Genomic DNA, 16,295 nt, shown 5'->3' with positions numbered 1-16,295 from the left:
GAGAGGAGACCAGGGCATGTACTACCGATGGGAGCAGATGGTCAGGAAGGTAGGGGCGCAGCCGCCGTATCAGATGGAGTTGGTACAGCGCTGTCTGGCTCACAGCTGACACCTGAGCCTCCATGGACAACTGGGAGTCTAAAATAGATAGCTCCATTGGGGATCTGACTGAAACCCAGAGCGGATTCACCACTTCACTGACATCAGAGCCACCAGCCTCCACTGGATGGGAGAGGAAAGTGGCCGTGTGTGTGTGTGTGTGTGTGTGTGTGTGTGTGTGTGTATCAGCACCTTGAGCAAAGAAGTCTCCACTTTGGCTTGGAAAAGAGGATGTGCCATGCTTTACCTGTGCATAATGGAGGGTGCAGGTTTTCCATGACTGCACCCTTGGTGTTGCCAGAGTCAGAAAGTTCTGCAGTCAGAAATTTTAACACTCCAGTATGGATTCAACAGTCTCAGTGGTAGCATAAGGCAGAGCAGTGCATGCTGGGAATTTGGTCCTCCACACTTCTTCTTGGGAGGACAGCATGTACAAGGAAGATACTATGGGATGGTGTTCTGGAAACGCCTTGAGGAAACCTTTGAAATTCAAGATGGAGATGTGGCTACAGCAGACCACATATTGAGAAAATAATACTTCCACTTTACAAAAACTCTGATGGAGAGCATTTGGACCCAAACTCTATCTCTAGTCTACCTTGGGAATTTCCACTGAAAGCAGGGATCAGGTGGCCCCAGTGATACTCTGGTGCTGAATTAACTTGAGAGATCCAGCACTCATTTCAAGTATCGTTAAACCACCTTGAAAGAAAACAAAGTCAATTTCAAACTACGTCTACTGAGCAAACATAGCTGGCTACATAACTTTCCTCAAGCTGAATGGAACCATCAATCTAGCTCTATTTTCACATCATTTGGTGAAAGTGGGCAGTCCAGTAGCTCCATTCCTTTTAGTGGAGACAGATGAGCAGCGAGTGCTTGCATCCAGAACTGCACCTGGTGCTCCCTTCCAGGTTAGAACAACTGCCTTAAATCTTGCAAATGGGGCTTAAATTTAGGCATGTGGGTATAACTGAAGCAGAAGTAATTACCACAGAATTAATCACTGGAATAGAATCAGATATAATCAAGAAAGAAATATAATTTCAAATACACAGCCTTCTAGCCAGTACTAGTATTGTACCCATCTTGCATACAATCCTGTTAAAATGTGTTGCTTCCAAATCCTACCCAAATCAATGAGACTTGAGTTAGGAACCTGCTGTTTAAACAGCAATTCCTCACACTACCAGCCTTTCTACAGGAGTGCTTGTGATTGCTCACTCATGGTACTTTGTGGGTCCTTTACGTGACATCATCATCCTCCACGGCCCCTCCTGTGCTTTGTGACCATTATCATGTTTTTTTCCTAATGAGGAAAGCATGGTATTTTTTCTGATTGGCCTCTATAACGCCATAGAAATCTCGTGTAATTGTGCAATTCTGCTACACCACAGTGCCACCTAGTGGTTGTATAATGGAACATATAAAAAGGAAAAGAAAGAAAACACGGGGACACATGTAAAGGGGCTGATCCTAATCCTGCAAAGAATCCAGAAGCAGAAGCCTCAGTAAAGGTGCAGGTTAAATGCTTCATGTAGAAAAGCCCTACGTTGAACAAGACTGTAGGGTGGCCATATGTCCTACTTTACAGAAGGCAGTCCTCTATTTGAAGAGCTGTCCTGTTCATTTGAAAGGAAAAGAACCCTAAGAAGGGGGAGAAGCGACCTTGAGGTTGCCCATCTGCAGCTAGCACCTGGACGGCAGATGAAGCAGGCACACAGCTCACCTGGTTACAGTCTTCCCCACTATGGTGAGACACACTGCATTTCAGTTTAAATTACAGCAATTATTTCTAAACTTGCATCTATATATACATTAGCATATGCACCTCTTTTGGTGGTGCATGTATTCTTTTTGGGTGATGTGTAAGTGGCCACCCTACAAAACTGGGTAGCCATGTTGCAGTGGCACGGGAAGCCAGTTTTATGTGCACTCATTTTTTTAAAAAAGCCTCCCTCCTGCAATCTGAAGGCTAGGGTCCCACAGTCCTGGGGTGCGGAGGTTGGGGGGATGACATCCCAGAGAATGGCAGGTGATGATGGCATCAGAAGTAAACACTGTTTTATTCCTATAGTTTTGATGGTGGTATGATTTAAGTGGGTTTAAAATGCACAGGCCCCAGGCTTTTTTTAAAATTAGGGTTGGCAGTTTTGTTGCTGTTGTTCTAACATATCAGGAAGAAGATAAATGTCAGTCACGTGCTTCACAACTAACGTAATACAGATGGATGCGTAAAGGGAAGGCCCATACGGTCCTTCAGCCCAGGGTCTAAAACTACCCAGTCGCCCCACTGCCCACCCGCCCAGCCTCAGTCAGTTATCCAGAGGAACATATGCCCTGTAAACTGACAAGCACTGCTCCCCCCGCCTCATACAATTGCTCTCTCCCGCTTGCCCCCCACCTGCTCTCTTGTAAATCTTCCTCCTCCTCCAGCTTTTCCACTCCACATCCCAGCAGTACGGGCAGAAGAGGGAAACAGTCCATAGTTCCCCTAGACGAAGTGGAGAAGGGAAGCCCCCTCTTCAACACCCCAGACACTGAAGGGTGGGAGGGAGGGATATGTAACCAGCACAGCAAACCCACCATGACTGGGACCACAGCAGCAGTAAAGCGTTGCCAACCCGCCACCTCCCCTTGCCTCCATTCTCTCAGTCACATTCTTGCTTGAGACGTGCTGGCCACACTATAAAATGCTGCTGCCCAGGCAGCCCACGTCTGTGTTTCACTGAGCAAACCTCAGTTCGTGCATATTTACATATAAAAGTACAAGAGTTCTTGTACCTCCCAGGGAGGCCCTCAGTCCTTGTACCAATGCAGGCTGGTGGCTTCAATGTCATTGAGGCAGTGAATCTGCTCCGGGCTTCAGTCACAACCAGTCAGAACTCTAAAGGCACCTGGGTAGCTTCTTTAGAGTTCTGACTGAAACCTGGAGTGGATTCACCATCCCACTGACATCGGCGCCACCAGCCTCCACTGCCTGGTACAGGTATGAGAATTCTCACATGCCTGGAAACTCTAGTCCTGTCCAGGCATTCAGGCAAACGCATGAGGGCTTAAAGTGTGCAGAGAGGCGGGGGGGGGGGGTGCACGCTGGTCCTGCCCCTTACCTCTCTGAGTATGCTGGCTTTGCCCACCTCAGTTCAGACCTTGTTGCGTTCGCTTGAACTCCCTTTCAGGCCTTGCCGATTCAATGGGGCAAAGTCTGAACTGAGGTGGATGGGCCGGGTGCTCCCAGAGACGTAGGGGGTGGGCCAGCATGCACGCCCCCCAACTCTCCACAATTTAAGCCCTCACACATTTGTCTGGACAGGGCTTCTGAAACAGCTCACCAGGTGTTAAAACTGTGCCCACTTCAGACTGCAAATAAAGGAATGCATGACTGAATGTCGCAACAAGCATTCTTATACTACAGCACTCATTTTCTGTGGGCCAGGTGTCTTTGCACAGGAAAGCATTTTCATAGGGCCTAACCTTCTGCTTAAGGGCACCAGAAGTGACTCAGGCACATTGGTTCATCTAGATCCATGCAGGCAGACAGGCATGCACTCCCCCCGCCCCTGCAATCTGATGTGGTACAATCCAGAAACAGTTTTAGCACCTGAGTGGCTGACGTGCTTCCTATTGTGTGGAAATAGTGGCTCCACTGGAACTGTGGCTCCAGCAGAGCTTTGCATCAGCATAAAGGGTGCAATCCAGATAAAGCTCGATTTGCTCAAAAGGTCATGGAAATCAAGAGTCTGTATGAATCATTACTCATTGATTCCCACAGGGCACTGGCATTCGTGATTTTCTTGAGACTGTGATCGTTTGGGGCTAAGATCATAAATGCCTTTTTGCATCAGTGTCCCATTGGCATAAATGGATATAGCCCATTAGTATTTAGGACTGAGCCCAATCTATATTTTAGAGCTCCATAGAGTAGTGGACCATTGTGCTTATTCAACTGGGTCTGTCAAACATAGTTGGAGAATTTGGCAAAGTGAGACACCTTCCATGTCAAGCTGTTGCCGGAGGACCCTTGGCCACCTTGCTTGGAGGATCAAAGCATTAGTAATTCAAACACATGAACAGCACTTGATGGATAGCCAAGGGTAAAACTGTAACAGTGATCAAACAATTCACAAAGCAATACAGTACATTTTCTTCTGTGGATCCAAAGGGTTCTTCTTTAAACGATGTCTACGATGCTTTTGTGAAGTTCATGAAATGTTTGAACTTGACATTGGCTTTGGACATTCACTGCAGCTTTGGCCCTTCTTCACCTTGTGAAACGTGGTTTACAGCCCTCCTCCATCTTCCATATCAGGACTTGGTTATAAAAATAGCATCTTTTGCAATTGTACTAAAACGCTGATCAGGAGGCAGCCCCAGGCGAGGGCTTTGAACTCTGCAGGAGGGGAGGTGGGAGAGAGACCTAATCAAGCTCTAGCTCTTTAGTTGTGCAGCTTTTAGATGTCATAATTGAATTTTTTAAAAAGGAGGCCTGTGAGAATTAAGGAATTTGGGAGAACAGGGTCTTTTGGCAATAGAAGAACCACCAAGATTCAGAACAGATTGGCAATTTCACCAGTTCCTCATCTCCCAGTTTCTCTCTCCTCTTCGTTATCTTTTGTATATGTATGTGCTTGTGTCTCTGTGTGTGTCTGCATGTGTAATAAGCAGAGAAAGATTGCCCTATTTTACATTCTAGTACAGAGAATAGCATTCGGTCTGTAACTATTATATTACAAAGATAATCATGCCTTTCCATTCCTTTAGTTTCACCCTCTCAGCTTCCAACGAACAGGAGCACTAGAAGTGAGTTTAGCGAGGATTTTGCCACCTGTCTTGCTGGTGCCACCATCATTGCTGGGGACAAGAGTTCCCAAGAAACAGTGTGTCGACTGGCTTAGCGTGCACTCACATTACCGGTCAAGGGAGGTCAGTGGGTATTGCTTTGGAGAGAGAGACAAATAGGGCTTGCTAAGTGTAGACACCAAAGATTCTTGTGGGGGTGAAATGGCAGAGTGAAGTTGCAAGAATTTGTTTCAAAATGAAAGTTAGTTTGTACTGTACATAGCCCTCCTTGGACAGGACCCCTCAGTGGATGCAGCAACACTGGCTGCAGGTTCAAAAATGTCTAGGCTCAATCCCTGGGTTGCAACATTACTTCTTTCCCTCGTAAGAAAAGCCTTGCTGGAAGGATCAGAAACAAAGGCGGGTCTTGGACACATGTTCCGTTTTTGCTGAAAGGTTTCCACAGCAAACTCACATCATTAAGACTGCCGCCACCCAATGGGGATCACGCTGAAGCACCTTGTGACAGTGACAGACCGTGATCACACTTCTGTGCTGAAAGCCCTGGGGTTCGGAAAGGTCTCATGGAAGATGCAGTGGTGGGTCACCGGGTAGCTCTGGAGGGCTGCCATTTTGATGGGCAGCCCCACTTCCCTGCAGCACATTGGTGTGTAGGTGACCCTCTCGCCCCCATTCCGCACCATGTCAGTGGTCCGTATGTAAAAGGGGGAGCCGTAGGGGGAGCAGGTGGGGCAATAGTTCCGAACGCCCTGCTTGTTAAGCTCCTGGGGTGGGAAGGGGGGGTTTCCTTGCCTGTCCATGATACGGGAGTTGCAAGCATTGCACATGACATATTGCGAGTGTGGGGGAAGGTCAGTCTCTGCCTCCTCCTCCTCCTCCTCCTCTTCCTCTTCATCAGACTCATCTTTCTTGCAGCAGTAATACTACAGCCAGAGGGGGAGAGATCTACGGTTAGCACGCCAAAAGTGCAAGTTACCAATATAATAAAACTTAGCATGTATTAGATCATTCAGCTTGTTTCCAAATCATTGACTCGGCAATTTTTACAACAGCACTGTAATGCAGGGCAGGATTATCACCCCCTGTTGTGGATGGGTGGCAAGCCTGGGGAAATCATGACTTGCCTAAGGCCAGCTAGCGTGAGTTCATGGCTCAGGCAGGATTACATCTGGGGACTCCCAGCCTCATAGCTCGCACTCCTCACCACTGCACTACACCAGCAAAGTTCTAAGGCAAACTAATTAGGAAGACTTTACTACGCATGTCCAACAACCATGACTTTTTCTTGAATTATTTTGACCCCGTGGTGCAGAAGCTAGCATTACAACTGGATTGTAGAGAGTTTTGGCATCCAATCCTTGTTAGAAGGAGGAAGGTTCTAGGCCTCATGGTTATGGAGATGCTGTGCTGGAAAATATGGGTGGTGCCTGTGAAGCCTTACAGTGTTCAGGGTCAGCTTTTGAGGGATTTGATCAACCCTCCAATTACAGCCCCCTTTCTATCCACCCTTGCTATTGCCTCCCAATTTACGCACCCCCACCAGCGGGCATTCCCTCACCTCAACACATGACCAGTTCCAGAATAAAGCAAGCCAGGTCAATGAGGCTAATCCAGATTTGGCACCCAGAACTGGGTTCCATGCAGAATTTGATGTCCATTAAATAACACCAAATGGCAGAAGATGAATAAACACCACCACAGCCAAGGTACAGTCATTCCTCGTGCTTCCCTCCACACCAATTGTAGACATGAAAGCAAGCAACTTAACACAGTTCTGCATCAGTGCAGAGAAATGGTTAGGCCTGCACTATAGTGAGTGGACTATAACTTTAAAGCAAAAAGTGAGAGACAGCATAGTGTAGTGTGATGCAGTGATGACAGCACTGTGCAAATTGTGAATTGTGATCTGGGAAGTTCTTCTGTTCAAATCTCACCCCAGCTGTGAACCAGGAGTCCTTCAGACAAGCCATTATTCTTTGAACCTCAGCCTTTCTTCTGTGATATGGGGATAATACTAGCCTATCTTACTGGACCGTTCTAAGAATTACTGGCAGTGCAATCCTATGTATGCTCACTCAAAAGTAGATCCAGTATTGCAACCAAAACTCTCCCCACGACATGAGTTCAATCCCAGCGGAAGCCGGGTCTTGGGTAGCTGGCTCAGGTCAACTGAGCCTTCCATCCTTCCGAGGTTGGTAAAATGAGTACCCAGCTTGCTGGGGAAAAGGTAGTCATGACTGGGGGAGGCAATGGCAAACCACCCTGCTATACTCTGCCATGAAAATGCCAGCGTAAGTGGCATCCCTCTAGGGGTCAGGAGTGACCCGGTGCATGCACAGGAGGAACCTTTCCTTCCAAGTGTGTACAGGATTGAAACCTGAGAAAATGTATATGAAACACCACATTGAGAATGGTGTGACTTACATGTTTCCCACAGCAGACATGTAAAGTGTGGTTGGTATAGGTACAAACACATGCATTTTTAAACACAGATGTGCATGAATCTGGGAATCCACGCTGGGCCAGGGTCCAAAGACATGTACCCATGCATTTATGTTGTCCAGTCTTTGCACGTTCGCTGAGAGAGGATGCATGTAACCCAGGTGGACACACAGCAAACATGTTTGTTGCATGCTGTGTGATTCTTTCCTTGGATACAGAAAGAAAGGGTCCCATCCCATTGAAACAGAGCTCCTTACCTGTAGCCTACAATAGCAGAGAACAGCAATGATACACAGCAAGATCACTGTTGCTAGTATTCCGCCAGTGATTACAACAGTTCCTGCTGTCATCCGACCGATTCTCCATCAAACTCTAGAAAAGCAGTAAAGGTAATGAGTTAAACTCAAGATAACTAGTAACAATACTTCCTACCGAACCTAAGGTTCCTTCTGCTGCTGCTCCCACCTTCTATCACTTTTTTTAAACAAGGCTTTTCAATTACATTGTGATGGGATTTTAGTAGGACTGCTCGCTTAACTGCTTTAGATAGTAGAATATTCATTGAAAACTTTCACTGTTGAATTAGTGGGGGCCAAGTTTTTTAAACTGGTGAGAGCAAATTTAACTTGTGGAATTTGGAGTTAAGGATATCTTTTTTAAAAAATATTGTTTTATTTATTGTATTTGTTCTTGTGTGTTACTATAACAGGCTGAAAAAGAAAAGATGAAAGATGAACTTTAGCTCTGAAAATGAACGAGAGCATTCAGAATGAATGCTTCCTTCAGTATCTCAAAAAAGCACCTACGATGGACGATTTGGCCAAAAGGGCCCACTTCTATCCAACAAGTATGTTACTCCATTGTGAGCCAGGCAATCCCTGTATTCTTAACCAGAAGAACAGCTGAGAGACAGAGCACACCAGTTTGGAACCTTCTGCCAGACAGAACACCTGATGGTTAACTGTAGCCGTTGGAGAACATACCCATCACATCTCAGCAGCATTTGATGTGCTACAACACTGATTTTCAAAACTGTGTTCCAGGGAACTCTATGGGTCCTTGGAAGATGATCTGGGATCCCTCAGTGAGAAGATAAATAATGATGTATCAGTTCCCCTGAAAAACAACTTGCCCACCACTACCCATTTTCTCATGCAATGTGATTTACAGAGCACTCATAGGAGCATTCATAGCTCACACAAGGCAATGGTAAGACCTAATGGGACTGTCCAGAACCTGCAAGAACAGTATGCATACCCTAGCATGTCCCAGAATTGACTGCAATAGGCTGGGGTTCCTTGTCAGACACGTCAGTCAGTTGAGTTTATTGGATATAACCATAGGTTCTTACATCAGACAAGTCAACATGGTAAGTAGAATGTATGAAAACACTGTAGGTAGACAGTGTTATCCTATTTTTCATCCTTAGTATATCCTACTTTTTCTCTTTCTGGTGGCAAACACAGCAAATATAACATACAAGTAAGGGGATGTTTGCATGTAAATAAACCAGAATTATGGGCTTATCTGGAATTGTGGTGGATGAACAGCTTGTTTGCTCCCAATCTGCACCAGTGGGCAAAACAAACCAGAAATGAAAAGCTTTGTGGGATATCCGGATCTGAGCTCCTGGTTTGTTGCCAGGACTTGTAAGCTAGGAAGAAAACAGGGTTTGTCGTTGGCTTATGAAACCTTGCTTGCAGCCATAAGAACAACAACCCTGCTGGATCAGACCAGTGGGTCCATCTAGTTACACTTTCTGTTTCCAGCTATGGCTAGCCAGATGCTGTTGGGAAGCTCCAAAAGGTAACTGTTCTCCCTTGCTGCTTGCACTCCAGGAATTCATATTGAGAAGTATACTCCCTCTGAATGTGGAGGCACTATTTAGCTATCATGACTAACAAGTGGGACCAGTCAGACATGATTTCTTTCCATTACACTCCCCCTACTCCTCTGGTTTCCCATCAACTCCCTCCCACCCCCATACATTTAGCTAGTGAATGACTACTGAATATGCTCAGTCCTCATTATTGTAATTTTTGTGCCCCTTAGGTTTTTCCCTAAATATTTTTTTCTACTTCTGCAAACCTGGGTTTTCCCCCAAGCATCCTAATACCTTCCTCTTGTGTGTGGGTGGTGCCATTCTAGATACTGAAAGATCCAGACTCAGAGAATGTGATTGCTATTAGTATCTAGGGTATATATTTTACGATATAGTTGCAATAGGTCTATCCTCCATGAAGCCAGTCTTCTGTCATATATTTCTATTTGTTTTGACTATTATTTGTAAATTTGTTGGCAGGGTTCCCCTTGTGACCTGGAGTCCCTGAGCAACTCCTTAAGGATCTCTTGCCTCCTTAGGAGTCCCACCTGCCTTCTTTTAAACTTCTTCTTCCCAGTAATGTGGGGCTTAGGCTGTAGACATGGGGTGACTGACACACCAGACACTTGGGGTTTAACCACAACAGTTTACTGGTAAATGTAAAGCAAGCAAATCACAACTGAGGGTATTTACAGAATAGAGCTGAGTGATACAAAAAGCCTTAAGAGAAAATAAAGGTTGCAAAATGCAAGCTCCTTCACCTTAGCTGTACTTAGACTCCTCTAGGCTGCTTCTTCCTGCTCCATCTCCAGGTTCTGCTTTCCTGACCCTGCTCTTACTTCTTTCTGACGCTCTCTTTTTATATCTTCATCCCCCAAACGGAGAGTACTACTGCAAATCTGAAGAAATGAAACCTAACTGGGGAAATGAAACTACTCCTATCAGGGATACCCCCTCCCAACAAAAAACACCCCAGGCCTCTAAGTCTGACCTTTTCCCCCTTTGCCTCTGTAGACCTCAAACCTTCACATTTGTTTGTACATTTATTTCCCACTTTTTGACCTATCAGAAGCCCTGAAGGCAGCTCCCACTTGAAATTATCAATGAATACATGACCTATAGAAAGAAAGTCTGCAAAATCCTAAGTGATTAAGGTAACTTACGTTCAGTGAAGGGTGCGTTGGACCTACAAGACAGAACAGAGAAGGGAGCTGATGGTTAAATCGCTCTTCACCTTATGCTGCATAATCTTTTATCAGCAGTGGGAAGCAGCTACCCAATGACCAACTTGGTTACCAAAGCCCAGGCATCATCTTTATGGGCCCAGTGCAAACTTGCAACATGGTTTCCTTTCTATACACATACCATGACTCCATCCTACATACAACCTCATGAATTGTATTTATAGCCAGACATGGCAGCATGCTAAGTGTGTGTGAACTAGATATTTACTCACATATGTTTTGGGCCTGGAAACTTTATCAGCAATAGTGGCTCCCACTGTACGTGGGATCAATGTCCCTTATTATTATGGTGCTTTGTCCCTCCTACCAGCTGTTCCTCCCTTCTGCGTATGCATAAGGAACTGGTAGTTCTTGAGATATCATGTCACATAGCAAAGCACAAATCTCTCTCTGTATATTGTGTAGATGACGCTTTCCTGGCCCAAACGTACACATATTTAAATATGTGCAGTTTTTTGAGCTCCCTTTTTTCATAAAAAAACAATGTGGTGAAATGGCAGGGGCTGGAGTGACTGCGGGTCGCTTGCCGAGCTCGTGGAGGATTGAGCGCGGTCTGGGGGCTTGAGTGGGGGCGGCGTTTCAGTGGGCAACCACCGATCCCAGATGGGGGTGGGTTTGCACATCCCTAGTGGGATATGATGGGCTCGTTCTAGACTGGGCAGAAGTCAATTGGTGTGCTGCTTACGTTGAAACGGTCCAAAATGGCACTTCTGTCACATCAGCCTGAGAGGGGAAGCCTGGTGCCGAAAGTTCCACATGGTCACAAATTGTTCAGTCTGTTCCTAAGGAGGAGAAAAGAAAGCATAACTGGAAACCTGACATTTCTTTTACCAGAGGATCTAGAACAGAGTTGGGCAAGTTGTGGCCCACCAGATGTTTTGGCCTACAACTCCCACGATTTCTCACCATTGGCTATGCTGGCTAGGGCTGATGGGAGTTGTAGGTCAAAACATCTGGAGAGCCACAAGTTGCCACCCCTGATCTAGAAACTAGGGTCACCAAAAATCTGGCTTTCTCCTAACCCAGCTTTTTAAAAAGATTACCTTGGGAACAGTTCTCAGAACGTTTTGTTGGCGAAGCCAGCATTTTAAAGAAAACTGAGATTTTTCCCTCTCTTTCATGCCTCCTTCCCCAACCAGGTGCCTCCAGATGTTCTGGATCACAACTCCCATCAGCCTCAGGCAGCATAGCCAATGTTCGGAAATGCTGGGAGTTGTAGTCCAAAGCATCTGGAAGGCATCAGGTTCAGGAAGGCTGCTTTAGTGCATGTGCATATAGTTATAAAGCATAAGCTTGGCAGATTTTCTACTCCATTGCTCAGTTATTGCACATGCCTGGATGTCTGCCCAAAACACTATGCTGCCTTTATAGGGAGCAGATGGAGGCAGCCATTTTGTAACATGCAATCCAGGGTGCACTTTCTCGGCAGTGGGTGCAAATGTAAATCACTAAAGTCATCATCCAGGCCAACTGACAGTCAGAGGCAGAGCAATCAAGTCTGTTTACTTCCCCTGCTTGCATAGAGGCCTCTGCTCTCTGGTCTACCCAGAAGTCCAGAACGTCTGACATGCCAGAAGGTCCAATCCAATTCCTTTTGGTGGAAAGTACCATCTACCCTCACACAAGCATAGACTGATGGATCTGAAGGGGGCTGATATGGTGAGAGCTCCCCTTTCCTTGACTGGACCATGGGAGGTGTGGAAAATAACCAAGGCAAGCCCATGTTGTCTCGGCTTTTTTTCGTGCCTACGGAGCAGATTCCTTAAAAGCCTATAACTGTTGTCTTTGTTTCTTTCATACAAAAGAAGAAACTGTTAGGACAGTAGAGATAAGTTATCTTGTTTCCACAGCAACTCACCCCAGACCTAAGAATCATTGTCGTCCTTGCAAAAAGTTATAGGGCGCTGAGAGAAGCAGCTGGGGGTGGTGGTTCAGTAAAAGCTCAGTTGATAATGACCAGACATGCGCGCTAGGCTTGGCTGATGTCACTTATTTAGCCACATTATGATTATAAATGTAACTGGGGAGTGTTGATCTGGGCTGCCTCTGGGTTGACAGAGCTGCCTTCGTTGTACACAAATAAACTCAAGTTGAATCTTACCCGCGTGTCCAGAGCTTAATTGGAGGGGAGGTGGGCACGGACCTCCAAGTCCAGTTTGGACTTTTACCACAGAGGTAGATGAGAAATATGTCAACCAGCATGAAGGAGGAGAGTGTGTTCCATGGAAATCCCAGCTTCATTCACTGTCCACACCAGTGGTGAAGGAAGTCAGGATTTGCCTACACCGACACTTCTGTGTGGTTGGGGAAGGCAGGGAAGGGCTTGTTTGCTCCCTTTGATGTTTCTAAGGGGCAAGAAGTCACCCAGACTGGCAAGAACAATGACAAGGATAATCAGATGGGAGTCAGGGGATACCCAATTTGCTCTCCTTTGGTGCAGGGGCAAAAAGGCTCTCCTTTTATGCACCATTTAAAACAGGGAAAATGGGATTGTTCACAACTAGCATGTTTTAGAATGCTGCATGCAGTGTGGCTGTATGAATGTAATGGGGACCTTTTGGCTACCTCCTGTAACATCACCGGTGATGAGCAATCTCCCCACACCCAAGTTACTTTGTGAGCTTTTTAAAAGAGTGTGTTTCCTTTTCCCAGTAATCTTGCACACCTGTCATTCTTTTCAATGATGCTTGCACGGAAGAACTTCCCAGATTTTCAATTCAAGCCTTTCTAAGAGTCTTTCTACCCAAGGCTGTTAATCTCTGTATCTACTTCGGTTTCATTACAAAATTGAGATCCAAGCTCCACACAAAGAACTTTTCCTTTCCTGCTTTTCTGCTACATTTCCTCTAGGTGCCGCTGTGCTATAGTGTAATATTGCAGTTACACAAGTGGGAATATACCTTTTCTTTCTCTTTCAGAAATAATACCCCATTTCCCCTGCTCTAAAACACCCTGGGAAAGTGCTCTTAAAAAACAGAAGTGAAACTGGAGGATCACAACGTCATCTAACGAACCTGTAAACAACCATGACTAAGGAATCATGAGCGTACAATAAATGTCTCGTGTAGAAAAGCTCTCAGTCAGTGCATACTTCCTGTCCCTTCTCTCACTCTCAGGCCTCACACTTTCTATTAGAAAGGGTACCACTGTGCTCTTGCACATCTTCCATTCAATTCAATGGACCATGTACAGGAGAACTTCCTGGTGGGTTGTTCTCCAAGTAATTTTACTGTTGAAGGGAAATGGGTCGGTGCAAACTTCTGCTGCTTTAGGGAACTAGTTGCCATGCATTTCAGCTATAATGGGATGGACTGAAGCTAACAGAGGAGTGAGAGAAGGAAGGGTTACTGGCTGCTTACATTTCTAGGTTGACTGACACAGTCCCACACAATGTGAGTCAGCTTCATTTATTCCCCACTACTGCAAAAGTTGGCCCCTTACGGCTGATTCAGTCACAATGAATTAACAATCCTTTGCTCTTGTTGCATCACAGCTCCCTGAATGGCAGGATCATGAATTGATGGGGTGGTGAGCCTTGCCTGATTTCCTTCCAATCAGATACAATTAAAGTCTCCCTCACAGTTTATTAACTGGTAAAATTGATTGAGCAAAGTGGCAGGGCCAGATGAGAGAAATAGCAAACTGGCCCCCAATCTTCACTCATTATAAAGGCAGCACCACAATTTGGAACAGAATCGTTGGATATGATCTGGATTCTCCCTACTCAAAGGAGATCTACTGCCAAAGCTGCAAAGGAAGGTCCTGACAATCACATTTTTAAAAAAATCATACCTGCACCTCCCATCTGCAGAAGTAAAAATTGTGAACTGTGTAGGAACCTCTGTCATACATGAACATAAGAATAACCTTGCTGGATCACACCAAATGTCCATCTCATCTAAATTTATCTTTCCAACTGGAGTCAGACAGATGCTTCTGAGAAGCTTAAAAATGGTGTTGGATCCAGGACGGTCACACATATAAATTTGCCACACCTCAAAAACTGTGTTGTAGTGCTGGAAAAGGTGCAGAAAATGGCAAAGAAAATGATCCAGGGGCTGGAGCAATTCCCCTATGAGGAAAGGTTACAAATAGTTTAGATAAAATACAGGTAAGGTAGGAGGTGGCATGATAGAGGTGTAAAAAATTATGCCTGGTGTGGAGAATGTGGAAAGGGAGACATTTTTCTCCCTCTCTCAAAATACTAGAACCCAGTGGGGTCATCCCATGAAGCTGATTGGTGGGAGATTCAGGACAGATAAAAGGAAGGACTTCTTCACACAGCATATAGTTAAATTATGGAATTCGCTACCACAGCATGCAGTGATGGCCACCAATTTGAATGATTCTTAAAATGCTATCAATTGTTACTAGCCATGTTGGATACATGTGTGGATACATGTGTGGCATCCAATATCTCTGGCAGTGTTCCTCTGTATACCAGTTGCTGGGAGACATCAGTGGGAGGGTACTATTGCACCCGTGTCCTACTAGTGGGCTTCCCATAGGTAGCCAGATGGCCACTGTGGGAAATAGGACCCTGGTCTAGAAAGGCCTTTGGTCTGATCCAGCAAGTCAGTTGTTATGTTAATTCAGCCTGCTTCCACACATATTAAAAAGGGTTCATCCACTCATGCATCTTGTTTTTATTTCTAATTCCGCTTCCATGATAATTTCAAAATAAGGTGGATCAGGCCAAGGGTGTATCTAGCTAAGCATTCTGGGTAGTATCCAACATTAGTCCTACATACCCATTGAAATCAATGAGCCTTTAAAAGTAGTCACAATTCCCTCAAGTCTCATTCATTCCAATGGGTCTACTCTATGTAGGATTAACTTTGGATATTACCCTCTGTTTCCTATAGTAGGTGCCTCAGGAACTCACAGTAGGCAGTAGTACAGTGAAGTAATCTTAGACCCTGGATTTAATGGCCTTATTAAATGGCCCTCTTTAGTAGATCAAAACATGTATTACTTCAGTGACTTCAAAATCTGATAAGCTCAGTGCTGCTGTGTTTGGGGATCCTCCTGTTCAGTCTGCTGAGTGGGCCCCTAGACTTCAGCCCCAGAGTCCTACCCTGATGGCACCACTGCAAATAGGTCACGAAGGTGATGACAACCCTATTTGTTCTGTTTGTTTCCAGCATGTTTTTCTCAGAGTTACACTGCATATGAACACAGATGCTATTTAGCTATCATGGTTAATCACCACTGATAGATCACTCCATGAATTTGTTTAACTCTTTAAAAAAACCCAAAAACGGTTCAAACCAGTGGCTCTTACCACATCTTATGGCAGCCTTCTGCAACCTGGGCCCTCCAGATGTGTTGGACTACAACTCTCAGAATCCCCCAGCCTGCAAGTTTAACATGGCTGGCTGGGGGATTCTGGGAAAAAAGTCCTACAACTCCCAGCATTCCCTAGCCAGCATAGTTGGCTTCATTGGGTGTCCCCCCAATTCTACCATTATGAGACAAGAGGAAACATTTCTTTCTCCACACCATTCATAGCTTTATAAACCTCCCCCTTAGAGTGAAGCTACATTTTATGTTTAGTTCCATGGTTGTTTTTTTCCAAAAGGCCCTCTTTTATAGTGCAAAGTGGCTGTGGGTGGCTTTAGACTAAGGGCTTCTCCACACAGGCTTTTATCCTGCTATTGAGACTGGTTACTCATGGATTTTTGCGGGTCCTTTACATGACATCATCAACCTCCAGAGCGTCTCCCATGCTAAATGACCTTTATCCCATTTTTTAAAAGATCAGAGATAATGAGCTATCAAATTACAGCAAGCTGAGTTCCCTCCTGAAAAGAGGGAATCCCGCCATAAGAGGAACTAGGCCACAGCCCCATCTAGTGACTGCATAATGAAACATATAGAACACAGAT

General features: G+C 45.3%; 1 protein-coding gene across 1 annotated transcript; it reads right to left on the bottom strand.

The window, feature by feature from the left end:
• Window positions 1-5,420: 5,420 nt before the first annotated feature.
• Window positions 5,421-7,691, bottom strand: LOC146347747 (protein FAM163A-like). Its single transcript, XM_084848183.1, has 2 exons — window positions 7,599-7,691; window positions 5,421-5,822 (listed from the first exon to the last, which is right to left on the bottom strand). Exons 1-2 carry the CDS (start codon window positions 7,689-7,691, stop codon window positions 5,421-5,423), a joined length of 495 nt encoding a protein of 164 aa, XP_084704309.1.
• Window positions 7,692-16,295: the final 8,604 nt, after the last annotated feature.

The sequence above is a fragment of the Heloderma suspectum genome, chromosome 4, assembly GCF_057233095.1.
Source record: "Heloderma suspectum isolate Gila_16-S chromosome 4, 16-S_ref, whole genome shotgun sequence".
Lineage (NCBI taxonomy): Eukaryota > Metazoa > Chordata > Lepidosauria > Squamata > Helodermatidae > Heloderma > Heloderma suspectum.
Note: the sequence above shows the minus strand (reverse complement) of the source record. Positions and strands in the feature narration are given on the sequence as shown.